Source organism: Schistocerca americana, chromosome 3, assembly GCF_021461395.2.
Source record: "Schistocerca americana isolate TAMUIC-IGC-003095 chromosome 3, iqSchAmer2.1, whole genome shotgun sequence".
Taxonomy (NCBI): Eukaryota; Metazoa; Arthropoda; class Insecta; order Orthoptera; family Acrididae; genus Schistocerca; species Schistocerca americana.
Window position 1 is genome coordinate 916,140,351 of NC_060121.1, and position 22,366 is coordinate 916,162,716.

Genomic DNA, 22,366 nt, shown 5'->3' on the forward strand with positions numbered 1-22,366 from the left:
TCCTACAAATGCCCACACGATAACGCAGGTCTAGGAGTCCGCAGCCATGACAGTCGCCGAGTCGTCGGAGCCTTTGGTTGAGACCCTCCACTCGGCTCCAAATCAAAGGACCATGATCCACTCTGGGAACAATGCTACAAATTGGGAGCCCTACTTTGCAACGTGCAAGAGAGGCCAGCTGCGTGTATGAATTGAGGGTGGCCTAAGAACGCATACGACAGGCGTCGTTGGTGCCGACGTGAGGCACATCTTGTAGATGACTGCACCCTGCACGGTCTATAGCCGCAGACAGCCTCCAAATCTCGGATGAGGCCCAACAGCAGACATACCGAGTGCACATTGGCTTTCTTTCCACTCCTGAACAATATCTGGCTAAGGTGCTCCAGAACACGCTTACTGTGAGAGATCCCGATAACTAGTAAACCACTCTCCCCGTGTGCCTGCTCGGACTCTGTTGAAGGGACGGCCACGTGTCCTCTCACAGGGTAAACAGGCGAGACCAGGCGGCCAGCCTCCACGTTGGCCCTCCGCCTCAAACGATGCAAACGAGTTACCTTCCGCTACTCATCCCGGGTGGATCCAGTAGGAGGTGCCTCGGAAGCGGAGTCCGTGGACAAAACGAGGACACCTGAGCTGTTCCATGTCACGAGCCAGATTCTCCGCCACGGCTACTCCCCGAAGTAGCAGCCTGATGCTGATGACCGTAGCCAAAAACACAGTCAGCTATTCGCGACCTGTAGCCATCACCTCCTGCATACGCACACAGCGTGCACGCCTTCTAACCATCCTAGCAAGAGTAACTGAAGAAGTAAACTATAAAAGCAGACGGAATCCTAGATATGCAACTTGAGACCCTCCTGATGTGTCACCATAGGCCGCTGATGCATTAATGAGCTCTGTGGCTGCCTGTTCAGTAGGCAACTATTGCGCTACGGAGTGAATGAATTCAGCCTTACAAAAACGCAAGACTGAACCTCTTAAACAGAATACCACGCACGAAATTTGTAAATATACCACGAGGAAAACGCAGAAAAAGATAAACACTTAACTTGCCACTCAGTAGTTGTACTCGTATACCAGCCGAGAGTCGAAGCCTGATTGACTCGCGTACTGCCGGCCGGTGTGGCCGAGCGGTTCTAGGCGCTTCAGTCTGGAACCGTACGACCGCTACGGTCGCAGGTTCCAATCCTGCCTCGGGCATGGATGTATATGATGTCCTTAGGTTAGTTAGGTTTAAGTAGTTCTAAGCTCTAGGGGAGTGATGACCACAGATGTTAAGTCCCATAGTGCTCAGAGCCATTTGAACTACACTCCTGGAAATGGAAAAAAGAACACATTGACACCGGTGTGTCAGACCCACCATACTTGCTCCGGACACTGCGAGAGGGCTGTACAAGCAATGATCACACGCACGGCACAGCGGACACACCAGGAACCGCGTTGTTGGCCGTCGAATGGCGCTAGCTACGCAGCATTTGTGCACCGCCGCCGTCAGTGTCAGCCAGTTTGCCGTGGCATACGGAGCTCCATCGCAGTCTTTAACACTGGTAGCATGCCGCGACAGCGTGGACGTGAACCGTATGTGCAGTTGACGGACTTTGAGCGAGGGCGTATAGTGGGCATGCGGGAGGCCGGGTGGACGTACCGCCGAATTGCTCAACACGTGGGGCGTGAGGTCTCCACAGTACATCGATGTTGTCGCCAGTGGTCGGCGGAAGGTGCACGTGCCCGTCGACCTGGGACCGGACCGCAGCGACGCACGGATGCACGCCAAGACCGTAGGATCCTACGCAGTGCCGTAGGGGACCGCACCGCCACTTCCCAGCAAATTAGGGACACTGTTGCTCCTGGGGTATCGGCGAGGACCATTCGCAACCGTCTCCATGAAGTTGGGCTACGGTCCCGCACACCGTTAGGCCGTCTTCCGCTCACGCCCCAACATCGTGCAGCCCGCCTCCAGTGGTGTCGCGACAGGCGTGAATGGAGGGACGAATGGAGACGTGTCGTCTTCAGCGATGAGAGTCGCTTCTGCCTTGGTGCCAATGATGGTCGTATGCGTGTTTGGCGCCGTGCAGGTGAGCGCCACAATCAGGACTGCATACGACCGAGGCACACAGGGCCAACACCCGGCATCATGGTGTGGGGAGCGATCTCCTACACTGGCCGTACACCACTGGTGATCGTCGAGGGGACACTGAATAGTGCACGGTACATCCAAACCGTCATCGAACCCATCGTTCTACCATTCCTAGACCGGCAAGGGAACTTGCTGTTCCAACAGGACAATGCACGTCCGTATGTATCCCGTGCCACCCAACATGCTCTAGAAGGTGTAAGTCAACTACCCTGGCCAGCAAGATCTCCGGATCTGTCCCCCATTGAGCATGTTTGGGACTGGATGAAGCGTCGTCTCACGCGGTCTGCACGTCCAGCACGAACGCTGGTCCAACTGAGGCGCCAGGTGGAAATGGCATGGCAAGCCGTTCCACAGGACTACATCCAGCATCTCTACGATCGTCTCCATGGGAGAACAGCAGCCTGCATTGCTGCGAAAGGTGGATATAGACTGTACTAGAGCCGACATTGTGCATGCTCTGTTGCCTGTGTCTATGTGCCTGTGGTTCTGTCAGTGTGATCATGTGATGTATCTGACCCCAGGAATGTGTCAATAAAGTTTCCCCTCCCTGGGACAATGAATTGACGGTGTTCTTATTTCAATTTCCAGGAGTGTATTTGAACACGCTTACTGATCGAACGGACCGTTGTGTTCAAAACAAAACAAATGGGCAACTACTGTGATACAGACTGAATGAACGGCTGTTTGCTACCAGGAGCACTTTTTTCTCCCCAATATTCTGTACACTCGTAGGCTTCCTGATCGAGATTATAGAGTGGTGCACATTTTATGCTTCTAGCAGTACCTGAAACTCTTCTCGACCTTACCTCTGGCAGTGACTGATACCTCTTTGCAGTGTTTATGATGAAACTATCAGGTCGATTTCACTTTGTCGCTGCCTTCCTACCAACTATCAGTTCCCAATCACCCTTCTCCCCTCTGTTTCCCTTCGTCTGCATCAGTTCCTTCTTCGCTTAAGCCAACTGCGCCTGAAGAGCACAAATTTTCTTTCCTGATCTTGTATCAGAATGTTCCTCCTCCACAGTCTGCAGTTCCAGGAGACAGCCTCTTCAGTTTATCCAGTATTGTGCGCACATTCCCCCGCCCCCTCCCATCCCTGTGAAAATGTTTCCTAGAAGACTGGCAACAACAAATCCCCATACTCACAACCCTATGACAGTTCCCGCAATTACCACTCATGGTGTATGTAATTTAGAAAGAATTAACTACAATAGAATCTGGACTATTCGACAGTATGAAAGTTGCAAGAACGTATACAGTTTGTTAAGACCGCGAGTCTGGCTGTGTGAAAACAAAGACGACTCAAACGTGTTTCTCACGACCAGACCCAGACTTCCGTAAGTCGTCAACCATGCGTCTACTACCTGTACTCGTACATCCATTGCGTATATTCCCGTACAGTGGAGGCGTTTTATTTAAAAGTCGCATGCCCACAGTCAGGAGATAAATACGATATTGCAGTGCCTATGTTATTCCGAATTACGATACAATTGTCTCTCCTGTACGAGTACAGGTAGTAGACGCATGGTTGATGGCATGTGGATGTTTCGGTCTGGCCGTGAGTCGTGCTCGGGTAGCCAAATGGTCAGGTGGCCGCCAGCGATTAGCGGGACATCCGGGTTCGAGTTCCGGTGCGGCACAAATTTCTATTGTCGTCATTGCACTCTACAACTGATGGTTATCCATATTCGCGACTGTGAATGTATTGGATGTATTTCATAACGTCTGTAGTCGCCGCAGTACCTGTTCCTTCGGACATGCAAATATGGACAAGCATCGGCTGTAGAACGGAATGACGGCAATGAAAGTTTGTCGCGGACAGGTATTCGAACCCGGACCTCACGGTTGTAGACCACGTATACCCCTTCATGACAATCACGTTTCCCGACGGCAGTGGCATTTTTCAACAATATAATGCTCCATGTCACAAAGCCATGAGTGTAATGGTTCAAAATGGTTCAAATGGCTCTGAGCACTATGGGACTTAACATCTGAGGTCATTAGTCCACTAGAACTTAGAACTACTTAAACCTGACTAAGCTAAGGACATCACACACATCCATGCCCGAGGCAGGATTCGAACCTGCGACCGTAGCGCTCACGCTGTTCCAGACTGTAGCGCCTAGAACCGCACGGTCACTCCGGCCGGCCGAGTGTAATGGAATGATTCGAGTAAAACAGTGGCGAGTTCCAGTCGATGTGCTGGCCTCCCACTCACCAAGTCTGAACCCGATCGAACACATCTGGGATGCAATTGAAAGTGGCGCCAGAGCTCATCGGCCCCTTCTGCGGAATTAGGTGACATGTGTGCAGATGTGCTGCCAACTCACTCCAGTGACCTGCCAAGGCCTCACTGCTTCCATGCCACAACGTGTCGCCCCTGTTATCCTTGTCAGAAATTGACATACCGGCTATTATGTAACTTGTCATAATGTTCTGGATGATTAGTGCGTGTAACGCTCTTGGTGGCCTATTGCTTTGGTTGCAGACATAGAATATATATTCTCTTCAGAAATAAGTTAAAGTTTATTTTACTTAATATAAGAATAAAACTACAAAATATTTTATTCTTGCTCATGGTAAATTTTATGCATAGAACCAATGCAGTATGCCATTTAGCATCAGTGGCATACTCAGCAACAACACAACGTCTCCCTTAAGGCAAATGTAATTAGACAAAATAGTGAATAACTAGCAGATCGACACCTAATGTCGCAAGCATGCTGTGGAACTGCACCTTGCCGAACTAAATATTTATATTAAAACGTGACTGAAGCAGCAAGCGTGCCGTTTACAGAATTCTTAAGATAGTCGCGGCGCTCATACAGTTCCACATAACACATGGGTGCAAAATATGGTTCAGTCAGTCGTTTAACTGATAAAAGAAGAAACGAAACGATAGAGAAGTAAAAAGAAGAGATGTCAGTTATCTAGACCAGGAGTCGGCAGTCTTTTTAGCTGAAAAATCTGAATACTTCGTGAACCCACATGTTTCCTACTTCATACCTTATAATGTTTTGAATTAAAAAAAGTTAGAATCCACTATAATTTTTTTTACTACTAACACTGTAAGAACCTAGCTTAAAATGAAACATGTATTGTTATTTAATGCATGTGTTAAACTGTTGATTTTATTTAAGAACAATAAACATGCACTTTTATAGATATGCACAAGAGATAAATTACGTGTACAGAAAATGCAACTTCAAGGGCTGGAGAGAATATCTGTCTGTATTCTGCAGTAGACATCCTTGCGATTGTATAATAATTAATATATTATTTTGATCAGGTCTTCACTAATCACAGTGTAATAACAGCTTACGTATCTCGAATCTGAGCAAAGACGCAGAATGAAATCGATATCTTCTGAAATTTGGTAAAAGAAAGAGATGAATATGATTCACGGTACCACAAACCATTTGTCATGTTGTTGAATATATTGCGGAAATTTGTGGTAACGTCTCATGGGACCAAACTACTGAGGTCATCGGTCCCTAAGCTTACACACTACTTAATCCAACTTAAACTAACTTACGCTAAGGACGACACACACACACCCATGCCCGAGGGAGGATTCGAACCTCCGACGGGGGAAGCCGCGCGAACCGTGACAAGACGCCCTAGACCGCGCGGCTACATGTTGCACTATCAGTACATAAGCTGTAAAGCTGATTGAAGACTGTCTCGAAATTTGGTGTCAAGGATAAAATACCTTAGTCTCCCCAACAAAGCCTCGGGAAAGTCGATGAAATCGCGAAAAAATTTGAGCCACGCTAGTACATTGGTAACCATAAAATAAACATGGATAACGGAGCGGTTCGAACCATTTAGGTATTGCTGGGTCGAATGTCATCGATGAGGAGGAGCTGAAGCACAACGATTTTCATAATTATTGCAAGTGTTTAATACAGGCGACGAAACTTGCCCACATAATACAATGATGAAGGAAATGGGGACCATGTCGGCTCCGTTGGCAGAGACAAAGAAAAGTGTTGCTGCCGTGTGTGGAAGCGTGGTTGTGAAATGTATTTATGAAATGTATTTACTTGTATAAAAAGCACCAAAAAAACCGTGGTTGTTGTGTGTCGTGCATCTTGACCGAAACAGTGATAGCTCTGTGGACTGCATCTAGTGGTTTCACTGGTCTACCTCTGATCCAGACGCCTATTTCTAGACACTCACTCATCTGAATAAAACGACGAACAAGCTAACGCCCGTCCTACATCTTCGAAGCAGCAACATACCTGACAATGGCTACAGCTCATGTAGCTGCCCAGCTTCTGTGTTAAGCTGGCAGCTAGACCAGAATAGAATGAAAGACACATTATATGTGATACCAGAGGCGTAACGTAAAGAGTAAGTCGGTCAAATAAAAGCTGAAGCATAAATCAACCAGCCAACGACTTCTTTCATGAACGTTTCTAACCCAAGGTCTAGCTTCATTCAAAAACATCCTTGTCAATGTAGAACTGCTTCTTTTACATTTCTTTCCTTCTTGCACCCGAGTAATGCTGCCCATTAAAATTGCAACACCATGAAGACAGTCTGCAGCAAAAGTCAATTTGTCTTAAACATATTACATATTTCGATATATGAGAGACAATCACATGAAACGAGACAGAGTGAAAAAAAGTAAGTATAAACTGTTTGTTATTTCAAAAGCAATCGCCTTAACTGTTGATACGTTGACCCACTGTGAGACAAGTCGGTGATTGCCTTCACGGGTCCGCAGCTCGTGGTCGTGCGGTAGCGTTCTCGCTTCCCGCGCCCGGGCTCCCGGGTTCGATTCCCGGCGGGGTCAGGGATTTTCTCTGCCTCGTGATGACTGGGTGTTGTGTGATGTCCTTAGGTTAGTTAGGTTTAAGTAGTTCTAAGTTCTAGGGGACTGATGACCATAGATGTTAAGTCCCATAGTGCTCAGAGCCATCTGAACCATCATCTGCCTTCACGGAAAAATGTTTGCAATTGCCTACAGAACCAAGATTGTTCAAATGGCTCTGAACCCTATAGGACTTAACATTTGAGGTCATCAGTCCCCTAGAACTTATAACTACTTAAACCTAACTAACCTAAGGACATGACACACATTCATACCCGAGGCAGGATTCGAACCTGCGACTGTAGTAGTCGCGGGGTTCCGGACTGCAGTGCCTAGAACTGCTCGGTCACCGCGGCCGGCGAACCAAGATTGTACCCAGGCGTGTACGTAAATCGGCGGCCACAAATGTCTTCCTTCAGGGCTACAAAAACATGGAAATTGCATGGAGAGAGATCAGTACTTAATGAAGGATGTATAAAGACTCCCCAGCGAAACTACTGCAGCGAAGTCTAAACAATCTTGGCAACATGTCGGAGGGCATTTTCCTGCAACAGAATGGTGCCGTCCATCAACGTTCCTCGGCGTTTGGACTTACGGTGAGATTCAGTTTTTGCGAAGCGTCCACGTACCGCTGCGCGTTAATAATTGTGACGCCGTGTTCCGAAAAGTCAAAAAGCAGTAGGTCCTTGCAGTCTAAGAGAAAGGTCATTCTGACTTTCCCGGATCTGGCTTGACTATTGTTTCGACTACTCTGTAGTAGAAGTTTCGCTGGGAAACTCTTACGCACCCTCCATACAGTCCCGATCTCTCCTCACGAGAGTTCCATATTTTTTGAGCCCTGAATAAAGCCATTCGCAGCCTTCGATTTGCTTCGGAAGAAGCGGAACCCGACTGGGTGCAATCGTAGTTCGGTGAGCAACTGCAAACATTTTTCCGTGATGGCACTGACCCTGTTGTCTGGCAGTTTACTTAATTTTTCCATCACGTTTTCATTTGACTTTCACTTATATAAAGGATTAGCATTTCAGTGCGATTTCAAAATAAAAATGTAAACGTCGTGTGACTAGGGCCTCCCTTCGGGTAGACCGTTCGCCAGGTGCAAGTCTTTCGATTTGACGCCACTTCGGCGACTTGCGCGTCGATGGGGATGAAATGATGATGATTAGGACAGCACAACACCCAGTCCCTGAGAGGAGAAAACTCTCCTACCCAGCCGGGACTCGAACCAGGGACCTTAAGATTGACATTCTGTCGGGCTGACCACTGAGCTACGGGGGGCGGACGATTACAAAATGTAAATAGAAGTAACACCACCTAGATTCTGTATATCAGGAGCTACTATGAAGCAAGTTCCTCATACAGAAATGGCGTCTAAATGATGGTTGGTTGTGAGAAGATTGTGGTATGCCTCGTGTTAGAAGGATAAACGTCTGCAACTGACCCCACCACTAGTTCAAGCTTCTCTGGTGTTCCGGGACTGATATACCTCTGTGGTGGACGGATGAGGAGCAGAAAGCTGTGCTGCGCCAATCCTGGGTCTGGTCAGCGTATTCTGGGCACATGCGACAACTGCCAGCAGGATGGTGGTGGGAACTTCATCCCCCAGCTGAAAGACCAAAATATTTCAAGGAAGTTTAAGAGGCTCGGGTTGTACGCTTGGCCCCCGCAATGCTAAGAACCTGTGAAGCCCTGGAATCGTTCACGGTCTGGTGAGAGCACTCGCTTCTGGTCCGGATCGACAATGTGTAGACTCGGCCACCAATTGCAGGCTGTATCATGTTTGCTGAATCTCACTGTACAAATTTGAGCCGTGTCACGGATCAGCATATTTGGTTTACCCGCGAGATTATTTCACTTGTTTTCGACGCAGCGATAGGGAGCGTGGTCGCTGTGCGCTGGTGGCGCTGGTGCGCGAAGCAACAGTTTTTGGGAGGACGGCTCGGTCGGTATATGGAGACAGGACGGCAGCGGCGGGGAGTCAACTGGTGCCTGCCGATTAAGGACTGCGATGAGTGTGGCTGTTTGCGAGCACGTGGGGAGGACGGAATGCTCGCTTGCTTAGCGTGGTTCTCCATGACCAGCAGTTGTTTGTTGGGTCTAGCACTCGAGTGTAACAGGAAACTGCATTGGTGTGGTTCTCGTCACCTGGCTAAGGCCGAAATTTTCATCTACTTTATTATATTTCATGACCATTACGTTATTATGGGGTTGATACTTGTAGCCAACATTTTGTGATTTGAAATACTTCAGAGAATATCATCATGTGCCAGGTGTCTACTGTGAATAATTCTTAATTTGTTTCATAGTGTGTGGCACGGTATCCACTATCATCGATCATTTTATGAAAGTTCTGTCCAAATTATTATTACATTAGACTTTGTTAAAATTGGTGCGTTTAAATTGCAAATTTCCTAATTCTACTAATATTGCCTGGGATAAACCCATCTATTTCTTGATATTGCCATATTTGTGTATTAAGTTGTGTTTCTTCTCGAGACTGACTGAACTGATTTTGGAACACGTGGGAGGAGTATTTAAATGAAAATTTGCTAGTTAACACAACCGTGGTGAAATTGAAAACTTGACAGTGTTTACTCGTGTCACCAGTCGTTAATGTTATTTCTGTCTTGTAGCTTACTTAACTGATATAAAATAATTAAGAAATTTTGTGTATTTGTCACGAAAGGTGAACTAATGTCACATGACATTGACATTTGTGTAGGGTTTACGTAAGCTTAAGTGAAATCAGGAGGTAAAAAAAAAAAAAAAAAAAAAAAAAAAAAAAAAAAAAAAAAAAAAAAAAAAACAAGAAAAGGAATTTGTTGCACTCTTGCCAAATTGGATTTTTTTTTAAGTTTGATTTACATGTAGTACAAATCACAAGTTCAATATTTTTCTGGTGTAATTGTTAATATTTGTACATGTTGCACTATTGTACGATATAATATACCTTTTACTAACAGTACCTTTATGTAATGTTTCAGAGTGGGGCTATATGTACTTCCAGAGAATGTTTTAAAAACAATTTTATTGCTACAATTTCCTTTAAACTGTTAATTGTATTAAGTTGGATGTATAACCAATTATCGTTAAATGATAAATTTGTGTCAACAAGGCTTGGACTAAATAAATGTGCCTACACCTTCCCCATCCTGGCTCTGCTACCGTCAGTACATCACAAAATTCTGTATCAGCCTCGTTTAAACGAAGGGACTTGCTTCTTCAGATTTTGAAACACCAACTGCGCAAGCAAGTGTTTACTGGGCGAAATCCAGCGACCTTAATATCTTGCTTAGAAGTCTCCTACAATCTCTGCTTAGATCCTCTCCTCAACAGACACTGTTTTCCATGTTGTATACAGTTTTGGCCACGGCATTTTATGCTCTCAGTATTTTTGCACATTGGCGAAGCCAGTGTTCTATCTGCTTTCGCGTAGTGTGGGACACATTAATCTTTGCTTATTACAATTAACGACAAGATCAAATGCGATAATATTCGATATGTAACGGAAGTGAACATGCGCTGCTTCCTGGGATGGAGCTCCACCTTTTCTTGACGATATCTACTTTGCGTAGAGCCCGTGACTGGTTAGTGGTTAATTTCTTGCAGACCGGTACAGGCATCTCCATCAATAAATGCTCCCTTGGCAGTAGTTCTGCCACCTCCAATCAGTATCAACTTCGGGTAAAAAAACTGAGTAGTTGATAGTTACCTTGTCGGTGACCTCTGGACTATCTTCCTGGACTGAAGCCCTGTCCCTGCAGTTATCTGGATTGGATACGTGGTTACCTTCTCGGCGATCTCGGCGGGCACCTCCAGGGAGAGCTGCTCCTTGGGCTGGAGGCCCGCCTCCTCCAGGTTGCGCAGAACATCCGCCCGGGGCTCGCAGGCCTCGGGGTCTGCTGCCTGCAGGTACACCACCAGACCCACGGCGCGCAGCAGCTCCTTCAGCGAGCGCATCCTCCGGCGCTCCTCCCGCCTTCTAGCCTGTTCTGCACACACATACACCCACACAAACTGCGACCTTCCTTCCAAATCCATTCTATGGTACTCTTTAGCGAAGAGCCAAAATTCCTAGTAGAGGTTTAAGGAAGTTCCTACTTATCGTAGAACACACGAAGGACTTATTTCAATAGTGGCACACGTCCATTTTTGTTCATATTGAAATACAGGGTTCTAAAGTTAAATGAGCGCTGAAAAATCTGCCGTTGAGATACCAGAAATATTCAAGCATATGGCGTCTTGCTAGAGATGAACCTTTCTTTATGTTTGTTTAGCTCATTAATTTCAGAAGCATTATAGACAGAAAAGTGAAGGTAATGTGGACTTGTACCACTATTGAAATAAGCCCTTCATATCTACCTCTAAGTCAGTGTCTTTATTCCACTTATCACTGTAAATTTCGTTTCAGCGTGGATGACTGACTGATTAATTGCTTTTATATGAGCTGCAATGAATCTAATCTGTGGTAATACTAATGTTGTACAGCTCCACAATCTGGTGCAAGTCTTTCAGCTGATTGGCACTACAGCGATTTTCCTGTCCCTGAGCCAATGGCACCCAGGGCTCCCAGGTGGTCACTGATTCAAATACTAACTGGACCCAACATTGCTTAACTTCAGTGATCAGACGAGAACTTGTGTATCCAATGTGTCAAGGCTGCTGGCTATTGTGTGGTGATGCACGAGGAAAAGTAAGATTGCTTAGTACGGTTCTAGGCGCTCAGTCCGGAACCGCGCTGGTGCTATGGTCGCAGGTTCGAATCCTGCCTCGGGAATGGATGTGTGTGATGTCCTTAGGTTAGTTAGGTTTAAGTAGTTCTAAGTTCTAAGGGACTGATGGCCTGAGATGTTAAGTCCCATAGTGCTTAGAGCCATTTGAACCAAGTACTTGTAAGGAAATCTCGCAGCTTGGTTGGATTAGGATGAGGGAGGTATGAATCTTAGTATTGTTAAAGGAACCTTCCCGTTGTCTACATGACGACTACTCCGTCGGTGAAGGGGAAGATTATGGATTTTACACCTCGCTGACGATGACGTCATTAGAAATGGAGCAAAAGCATGGACCGGACAGAGTGCTGGAGGAAAGGTGGCATCCTTTTCAAAGAAACCGTGTTGGCATTTTCATTTAGTGATACAGGGAAACCACGAGAAACCTGATTCTGCATATCCCTATCAGGAACTGAACTTCTTTCTCCTCAATGCGAGCCCCGTTCCAACGCCTCGGCATGAACAATGTTCTATGACACCATTCCGTAAGCGAATGTAGAAGATACTGCGGCAATGGCTGAAGTCACTACCGTCTGGCTCTTCGTTGTGCCAGTAGCTAGTTCGAATGTCGGTGCTAGGAAAGGTTTCCGTCATCAAACTTCGGCTGAAAAAGCGAGAACAGGGGTCTCTGTAGAGATCCTGGCACCAGACTTTGCACATATGTTCTCAGCTAAATCCCAAACCTGTCAACTGCATCGTATGGAATCAGGTCACGTGACCCCATTGAATGTCATCAGTTCGTCAGTGAATTTGGTGGCCTTCCTGGTGCTATAGAGGAGCAGAAGGCTACAGGACTTCACCGTTTCTTTTCTCTAAAAAAACTGTTCTCTACAAGTACTCAACTGCGTCATCTAGAGACACGCTTGACACAACAATCGCGCAGCAGGAAGAATGGCGGAGGAATTCGGTCCCTGTTAGGTAGGTGAACAAGCCTTTAGGGTCTTACAGACGACACTGCATCTCCCTGCCTCCGGCCCCCGTCTCTTCCTCCCTCCCTCCCTCCCTCCCTCCCTCCCTCCCTCTCTTCTCTCTCTCTCTCTCTCTCTCTCTCTCTCTCTCTCTCTCTCTCTCTCTCTCTCTCTCTCCGTCTTCTTCTTTCTCTTTCTCTATGAACTCTATGAAATGGTGCAACCCATGATGTTGGCCTGAAGTGAGACAGTCAAACATGTACGCCGCTAACTCCAGCTCTCTACTCGACCAAAATTATGCGGACAATAAGACAACGACGTATTTGGGCCACCAGGAAATAAGTGAGCAAACGTCTGATAGAATAGAACACCATGCCATCATCGCAGTTTAGAGGTATCTGTTATGTTGTCAAGTCTGCGAAGTAAACACTCCACAAACGAATTCACGAAATCCAGATACTGATGGCTCCGGTTATGCAAGTATCGATATATCTGACTATCTGTACATGGAATGCATAGGGGTCTGAAGATGACATTAATCAGATAACAAAACCGATCGTCTAAATAAAACAACTTCTCGGCAATTTTTTTCGTAAATATCTGTTATGAAGCTTACAGACACAAGCGTATCATACAAGGTGTAACAAAAAGATGCGGCTAAACAGAACACACTCCTAACACACACAAGAAGAAAATATGTTCATAGACACAAGTATGGAAACGTTTTGTTTATATATTAGAAAAATTTTTCTATTACCCTTCGTAATACACCATGAGAAACACATAGGAAACTAATGTATCACCATAGCGCATGAAGCGTTCCTGATGACCCTCGTTGGCCTTGATATATGCATCAATCCGCGTTGCATTGAATCCCAGCTGTGCTGATGTATCCTTGAGGTCTTGCACTTGGTTTCGCAGCCTTGTACAGTACTGGCACAAATAATACTTCCGTTTCGTTCCATGGTTCGATACACAAGAGCTTTCAACTTAACCCATTAATAGAAGCGTAATGCCTCACGGTCTAAAAAACGTGGAAGTCAAGGAACTGCTCCCCCTTTTCATATTCCTCTGTCACGGGGTGTGTTCTTTAGAAGCCGAAGAGATTAACAATGACATGAGGGGGACATCAATCGAGTATGAAGAACATGTTTTGTCACACTGGCGAAGGCACATCTTCTAGCAGATCAGACAGTATTCTCTAAGACATCATTATACTTTCGGCTGCTGAGCTTGGTTGTAAAGCACGATGCTCTATTAAACAACCTTGAACATAGCCAAACGTAAGCAGGCGTCATTTTAAACATTTCATTTACAAAAGGTTTTCATGTGGTAGGATGTTTGGCTCTGCTCCAATGTGGTGCAAATCATTTATATACTATGAACCGTGAAACAAGAAGCCAGCAAGCAACGAAAGTCAAACTGGTGTCAAAAAGGTGTACAACATGCTTGAATACGCAATTGATTATCATTTGAGTACAACAACAAAATTAGACAGAAGTAACGCCATACACATTCCATATATAATGGAAATATTGTTTAGTTCGTTTCTCTTTTAGAGATCGTATTTAGATATCGTATTTAAATGTTGCTTGTTCGTGAAAAGATGCTGCCCCATGTAAGAAGAATGAACGCCTACCAGCACATGTCGGAATTCGACAGCAGTAGGATCATGGCCTATGCAAAGTGCATTTATCGTGCTGCAGTATGTTCGCTTATGTTGCTTGGGACTCAGCAGCTGTCACGGGAAAGTGTGACCGGTGGGGTCAGTGGGGCATATTCAATGCCACGTAGGATCCCAGTGGCACCACGCGAGTAGCGCCAGGGAGGACAGACATAATACTTGCTCGTCCATGGAGGACATTACAGATACGTCATGTAGTATGAGTCAGCCTTATTTGCAGCAGTAACTACCCACACAGACAGTGCGATGCAGTCTGCTGCTCCACGAACTGCCAGCGCGGCGACCACTGTACCAGCTTTTCTTGACGCGGCAACAGAGAAAGGCGTGCTGACAACGGTGCGCCCAACGACAACCCTGGACACCGGAGTGGCACCACTTACTCTTTTTCAGACTGTGCTGGTTCGTGTGCAGCAGCACAATGGACGTATCTGTGTATTGAGGCTCTGAAGAGAACGAACGATGATAGACTGCACGCATGATCGTCCTAAGGATCCAACACCCGGCGTGATAATATGAGGAGTCCTTGGATATACAATGGTTCATATAGCCGCTAATCTGGACAGCAGGCGTTACAATTCTAACATGTAAAGGGTGGTAGCTGTGCCCTATCCCTGAGGTCTCACTGACACTATCTTTCAACAAGATAACGAAATACCGCATCCGTCTGTGCTGCCCTGACCTAGAGAGCCTGTATCCCTGACATACCTCGACATAGAGGCTTATGCCACGGACAGTAGATCTACTACGCAATGAAAAGAGGTTGCTGAGAGACTGGCACGCCACCATTCGCCAGTCACTATGACTAATGAACTCTGGCAGGAAGTTGAATCAGCATGAAATGACGTACCACTATCTCTCATTCAAGATCAGTTCGATTCGATGGCCAGCCACGTTAGAGTCATTTTTTGTGTACTAAATTTCGCAACATATACACATCCAAATCAGCTATAAATTTAATCATTTATTAAACAATGCAGTTTCCATGTAAACACGTGAGCCAGAGACAGAGGTCATGTGTATGTGAGACTTCTGTTTGCATGAATATATATATGTATATATATATATATATATATATATATATATATATATATATATATATATACACTCCTGGAAATGGAAAAAAGAACACATTGACACCGGTGTGTCAGACCCACCATACTTGCTCCGGACACTGCGAGAGGGCTGTACAAGCAATGATCACACGCACGGCACAGCGGACACACCAGGAACCGCGGTGTTGGCCGTCGAATGGCGCTAGCTGCGCAGCATTTGTGCACCGCTGCCGTCAGTGTCAGCCAGTTTGCCGTGGCATACGGAGCTCAATCGCAGTCTTTAACACTGGTAGCATGCCGCGACAGCGTGGACGTGAACCGTATGTGCAGTTGACGGACTTTGAGCGAGGACGTATAGTGGGCATGCGGGAGGCCGGGTGGACGTACCGCCGAATTGCTCAACACGTGGGGCGTGAGGTCTCCACAGTACATCGATGTTGTCGCCAGTGGTCGGCGGAAGGTGCACGTGCCCGTCGACCTGGGACCGGACCGCAGCGACGCACGGATGCACGCCAAGACCGTAGGATCCTACGCAGTCCCGTAGGGGACCGCACCGCCACTTCCCAGCAAATTAGGGACACTGTTGCTCCTGGGGTATCGGCGAGGACCATTCGCAACCGTCTCCATGAAGCTGGGCTACGGTCCCGCACACCGTTAGGCCGTCTTCCGCTCACGCCCCAACATCGTGCAGCCCGCCTCCAGTGGTGTCGCGACAGGCGTGAATGGAGGGACGAATGGAGACGTGTCGTCTTCAGCGATGAGAGTCGCTTCTGCCTTGGTGCCAATGATGGTCGTATGCGTGTTTGGCGCCGTGCAGGTGAGCGCCACAATCAGGACTGCATATGACCGAGGCACACAGGGCCAACACCCGGCATCATGGTGTGGGGAGCGATCTCCTACACTGGCCGTACACCACTGGTGATCGTCGAGGGGACACTGAATAGTGCACGGTACATCCAAACCGTCATCGAACCCATCGTTCTACCATTCCTAGACCGGCAAGGGAACTTGCTGTTCCAACAGGACAATGCACGTCCGCATGTATCCCGTGCCACCCAACGTGCTCTAGAAGGTGTAAGTCAACTACCCTGGCCAGCAAGATCTCCGGATCTGTCCCCCATTGAGCATGTTTGGGACCGGATGAAGCGTCGTCTCACGCGGTCTGCACGTCCAGCACGAACGCTGGTCCAACTGAGGCGCCAGGTGGAAATGGCATGGCAAGCCGTTCCACAGGACTACATCCAGCATCTCTACGATCGTCTCCATGGGAGAATAGCAGCCTGCATTGCTGCGAAAGGTGGATATACACAGTACTACTGCCGACATTGTGCATGCTCTGTTGCCTGTGTCTATGTGCCTGTGGTTCTGTCAGTGTGATCATGTGATGTATCTGACTGACCCCAGGAATGTGTCAATAAAGTTTCCCCTTCCTGGGACAATGAATTCACGGTGTTCTTATTTCAATTTCCAGGAGTATATATATATATATATATATATATATATATATATATATATATATATATATATACGTCTCCGCTATATGGTGAGTAGCAATCTTTAATCATCTATTGTTTTTTCTATACCGCTTATGCACAATAAGTACCATTTCATATTTGATAACCATCCTGGTAATGAAAGTTTAATGTGCAATGAAGCATTTTCTTTTGTAATATATGAGGAATATGTCCTAGGAATTTGGCAGCATTTTCTTGTTGCATGCTGTGTTAATAAATTCTGATACGAACCCAAATTTTCCTATAGATGACCAAAGCCTCTTATTCCCAAATATTCGGAGATACATAACCCCCAAAATCCAAGGAAATTACTTGCTAATATCTTCAAGCATCTATAAAAATCACACGTTTGAGTCACACTGTCCTGAACAAGTCCTGCAGTTTATATCAACATAGCGTGGTCCATGCGAGCTGCGTGAATTCCGGCCAGGCGATGATTCCCAAGCCCCTCATGGCTGCCAAGAAAGTATTAGGACATCAAAAGTTCTGCCGACGCCATGCAGAATGACCCAACGATGAATGGAAATTATTAACGTCGTCCCATCGATCTTGCCCCCAGCCGCAGGGCAGGTGTCGGTATGTGTGGTGGAAGACCAGACAAGCTTCTGACAGAGGCTGTGTAAGCCATTAATCGAAGGGTTAAACAAAGCGTATTCAGGATATATGAACAGTGAATGGAGAAAACATTCCCAGCTGAGGCAGAACATAAATAAATGCAACGCAATGTTTGTAGCTAGGCAAAAAGATGCGATATCGTCTGACTATATGATTGGCAATTGATCGCTGGAATCAGTCACACTCTTCCAGTATCTGGCAGTTTCTGTCTGGGGTGATTTAAAGTAGAACCTCCACATAAGTGTAGACACAGGTAAGGCAGGTGTCGAATTCACATTTTTGAAAGAGTCCTGAGGAAATTTAATTCACACACGAAAGAATGCACTTACTTGAATACTGTTTGTCGGTGTAGGATCCGAATCAGGTTCGATTAAAGGAAGGGATAGGACAGATTGTAAAGATAATACGTAATACTACGTAAGATAAAGGAAAGGGAATCACCCACCTACAGCTGGCTGAAGAGTGGTGAATAGAAACACACAAAAGGAAACAACATTTACACTGGCTATCGAGCTCATGCACTTTCTCTAGAAAAAATACACACACACACACACAGCAATAAAGACACGCAAAAGCACAAACTCGCGGCAAGACTGACTTTTGATTGTCGGTTATTGACAGCAATTGTCTATAAGATGAAGGTGGGGAGTAATAAGACGCACGTAGGGACGAGAGATTTAGAACGGTAGTGTGAGGCAGGTCTTTCGATAGATGACAGCGGGTGCACAACCAGACGAAAGAAGTGCAGAGGGTAGAAGAAAAAACAAAAAAAAGGTAAAGAGAGAAAGAGGGGGAGGAGGAGAAAGAAGGCATGGAAAGGAGAGGAAAATGGAGAAGAAAAGGGAGACAGGTAGGGAAGAGAGAAACAAAGACCGCTGGAAAAAGAAAAAAATGAGTGAGGGAGAGAGAGAGAAAGGGCCCACATTGAGGGGAGAGAGGACAATGAAAAGTGGTGGGAGAAGTCAGTAAATGTGAAGAGGAAAGGAGTGATTTTGACAGAACAGAAAAGGCGAGGCATTGGGAAACAGGCTAGCAGAAGTGCAGGCCAGCGATGTTTTGAGAGTGCGGAATGTGCTCGAGAGACAACTCCCACAAGCACAGTTCAGAGAAACTAGTGCTGGAAAGGAGTATCAAAATCGCTCGTGTAGTCAAGCAGCTGTTATAATCATTTGTGTCGTGGTGCGCAGTATGTTTTACAAGTGAATTGTTCTGTTTGCGGCTGGCCACATTTTGGTGACGGCCATTGATGAGATTACACAGTTGGTTATTTGCCATGCCGCCGGCCGTTGTGGCCGTGCGGTTCTAGGCGCTTCAGTACGGAACCGCGCTGCTGCTACGGTCGCAGGTTCGAATCCTGCCTCGGGCATGGATGTGTATGATGTCCTTAGGTTAGTTAGGTTTAAGTAGTTCTAAGTTCTAGGGGACTGATGACCACAGATGTTAAGTCCCATAGTGCTCAGAGCCATTTGAACCATTTGCCATGCCCATGAAGAATGATGCATTGTAACTGCAGCATAGCTAATATACAACATGGCTGCTTCCACGTGCGTCCCTGTCTTTCAAAGGGTAGTAAATGCTCACTGCCTCCTCGCCTCGTGCTTCCTTCGCTAATGTCTCCCCACTTCCACCTCGCAGGCTCTCAATAGCCGATGATCAACAGTTGGTCTCGCCGAGGCAGCGGTTGTGTATGTTTGTGTGTTGTGGATATTTTTGCCAGATAAAATGCAAGATCTCGAAAGATAGTGTAAATACTGTTTCCGTTTTTGTGCTTCTATGCGCCACGGATCAGTCAGCTAGAGGTGGACGGGTTGCCTTTCCTTTATTTTACGTATTATTCAAAAATGGTTCAAATGGCTCTGAGCACTATGAGACTTAACATCTGAGGTCATTAGTCCCCTAGAACTTTGTTGTTGTTGTGGTCTTCAGTCCTGAGACTGGTTTGATGCAGCTCTCCATGTTACTCTATCCTGTGCAAGCTTCTTCATCTCCCAGTACCTACTGCAACCTACATCCTTCTGAATCTGTTTAGTGTATTCATCTCTTGGTCTCCCTCTATTACCCCCCACGTTGCCTTCCAATACTAAACTGGTGATCCCTTGATGGCTCAGAACATGCTCTACCAGCCAATCCCTTCTTCTAGTCAAGTTGTGCCACAAATTTCTCTTCTCCCTAATTCTATATAATACCTCCTCATTAGTTATATGATCTACCCATCTAATCTTCAGCATTCTTCTGTAGCACCACATTTCGAAAGCTTCTATTCTCTTCTTGTCCAAACTAGTTATCGTCCACATTTCACTTCCATACATGGCTACGCTCCATACAAATACTTTCAGAAACGACTTCCTGACACTTAAATCTATACTCGATGTTAACAAATATCTCTTCTTCAGAAACGCTTTCCTTGCCATTGCCAGTCTACATTTGATATCCTCTCTACCTCGACCATCATCAGTTATTTTGCTCCCCAAATAGCAAAACTCCTAGAACTACGTAAACCTAACTAACCTAAGGACATCACAAACTTCCATGCCCGAGGCAGGATTCGAACCTGCGACCTTAGCAGTCGCGCGGTTCCAGACTGAAGCGCCTAGAACCGCTCGGCCACCGCGGCCGGCCTTACGTATTATTCCCTCCAGGAATTTCCATTATTGATATAGATTGTAAGGATAGGCGAGCGATTCTTCGCGGGTTTGGTTAGTCAGTGTGAGAGTATTACTTAAATACTCAACACATTCGGTATGAAACGTTACAAAAAGGATGTCAAAGAGCCCACGTCGCTACATGAGTCAAGGAACACTACTTTCTCCAACTTACATCTCGCGGACTGACCAGGACAAATGTTTACAGAAATTAGGGTCCATACATCTACTTGTACATCTACATCCATACTCCGCAAGTCACCTGACGGTGTATGGCGGAGGGTACTTTGAGTACCTGTATCGGTTCTCCCTTCTATTCCAGTCTCGTATTGTTCGTGGAAAGAATGATTGTCGGTATGCCTCTGTGTGGGCTCTAATCTCTCTGATTTTATCCTCATGGTCTCTTCGCGAGATATACGTAGGAGGGAGCAATATACTGCTTGACTCTTCGGTGAAGGTATGCTCTCGAAACTTTGACAAAAGCCCGTACCGAGCTACTGAGCGTCTCTCCTGCAGAGTCTTCCACTGGAGTTTATCTATAATCTCCGTAGCGCCTTCGCGATTACTAAATGATCCTGTAACGAAGCGCGCTGCTCTCCGTTGGATCTTCTCTATTTCTTCTATCAACCCTATCTGGTACTGATCCCACACTGGATACCGACAGTTTCATCTCACCTACCAGCAGGAAATGGGGCAGAAAAAGGAAGAAACGTGGACTGTACACCCTGCGTTCCCATGCCACACTCCGCGCATTGACTTGCGGAGTGTAGATCCAGCTGCAGATGTAGATTCGAATGTGTATACCAGGCTGACAAGGGCATGGCAGCATTGGAGACCCCACGCTACTGGAGGGTCTGTCCGTGGCAGACGGAACTCACCTTGAGCCGCCTGCTCCTTGGCGAGCGCAGCCAGGCGCTTCTTCTCCTGGGCCTCGTGCCGGATCCGCTCCTCCTCCGTCAGCTCGTCAAACGGCAGCTGCAAACCGACACAGGCGCACCATTACCGTCGTCCTCACCACACACCTTCAACAGGCTAGCCTACAAATTGCTTACATTTGGTGTAGTTTACCCATAGGACGACATTAAGCAAACGCTTGATGTCTCCTTATCATTATTACCTTTGTCCTCTGCCTGATTTGACAAGCCCCGCCGTGACTTCCTCTCCTGTGCCAATCTATTCATCTGAGAGTAGCACTTACACCCAACGCCTTCGATCATTTGTTAGACATGTTCCTGTCTGTGTCTTCCTATATACTGGGTGATCAAAAAGTCAGTATAAATTTGAAAACTGAATAAATCACGGAATAATGTAGATTGAGGGGTACAAATTGATACACATGCTTGGAATGACATGGGGTTTAGAACCAAAAAATACAAAACTTCAAAAAATGTTCGACAGATGGCGGTTCATCTGATCTGAATAGCAATAATTAGCATAACAAAGTAAGACAAAGCAAAGATTATGTTCTTTACAGAAAATGCTCGATATGTCCACCATCATTCCGCAACAATAGCTGTAGTCGAGGAATAATGTTGTGAACAGCACTGTAAAGCATGTCCGGTATTATGGTGAGGCATTGGCGTCGGATGTTGTCTTTCAGCATACCTAGAGATGTCGGTCGATCACGATACACTTGCGACTTCAGGTAACCCCAAAGTCAATAATCGCACGGACTGAGGTCTGGGGACCTGGGAGGCCAAGCATGGCGAAAGTGGCGGCTCAGCACACGATCATCACCAAACGACGCGCGCAAGAGATCTTTCACGCGTCTAGCAATATGGGGTGGAGCGCTATCCTGGATAAACATCGTACGTTCCAGCAGGTGTTTATCAGCCAGGCTGGGGATCATGCGATTATGTAGCATATCGGCGTACCTCTCACCCGTCACGTTAGCACATACAAAACCAGAATCACGCATTTCCTCGAAGTTAAAAGGCCCGATAACGGTAGATGTGGTAAATACAACCCATACCGTGTCTTTCTCGTCGTGCAATGGAGTTTCCACGACAGTTCTAGGATTTTCGGTAGCCCAAATTCTGCAGTTGTGGCCGTTGACAGATCCTCGGAGCGTGAAATGAGCTTCATCGGTCAACAACACGTTACTCAACCAATCGTCATCTTCCGCCATCTTTGAAACGCCCACACCGCAAATGCCCTCCGCTTCGCTAAATCGCCAGGTAACAGTTCATGATGCCGATGGATTTTGTACGGATAGCATCGGAGGGT

At 46.4% G+C, this 22,366-nt stretch overlaps 1 protein-coding gene across 1 annotated transcript in view; it reads right to left on the bottom strand.

Annotated features, from left to right (window-relative positions):
* LOC124606517 (thioredoxin domain-containing protein 3 homolog) overlaps positions 1–22,366 on the bottom strand; it is a 155,977-nt gene that overhangs the window by 56,145 nt on the left and 77,466 nt on the right. Inside the window, exons 6-8 of the mRNA XM_047138501.1 lie at positions 21,019–21,115; positions 10,746–10,948; positions 8,443–8,562 (exon numbers count right to left, since the gene is read on the bottom strand). Of these exons, the coding sequence (XP_046994457.1) occupies positions 8,443–8,562; positions 10,746–10,948; positions 21,019–21,115 (420 nt within the window). The remainder of the gene's footprint in view (positions 1–8,442; positions 8,563–10,745; positions 10,949–21,018; positions 21,116–22,366) is intronic.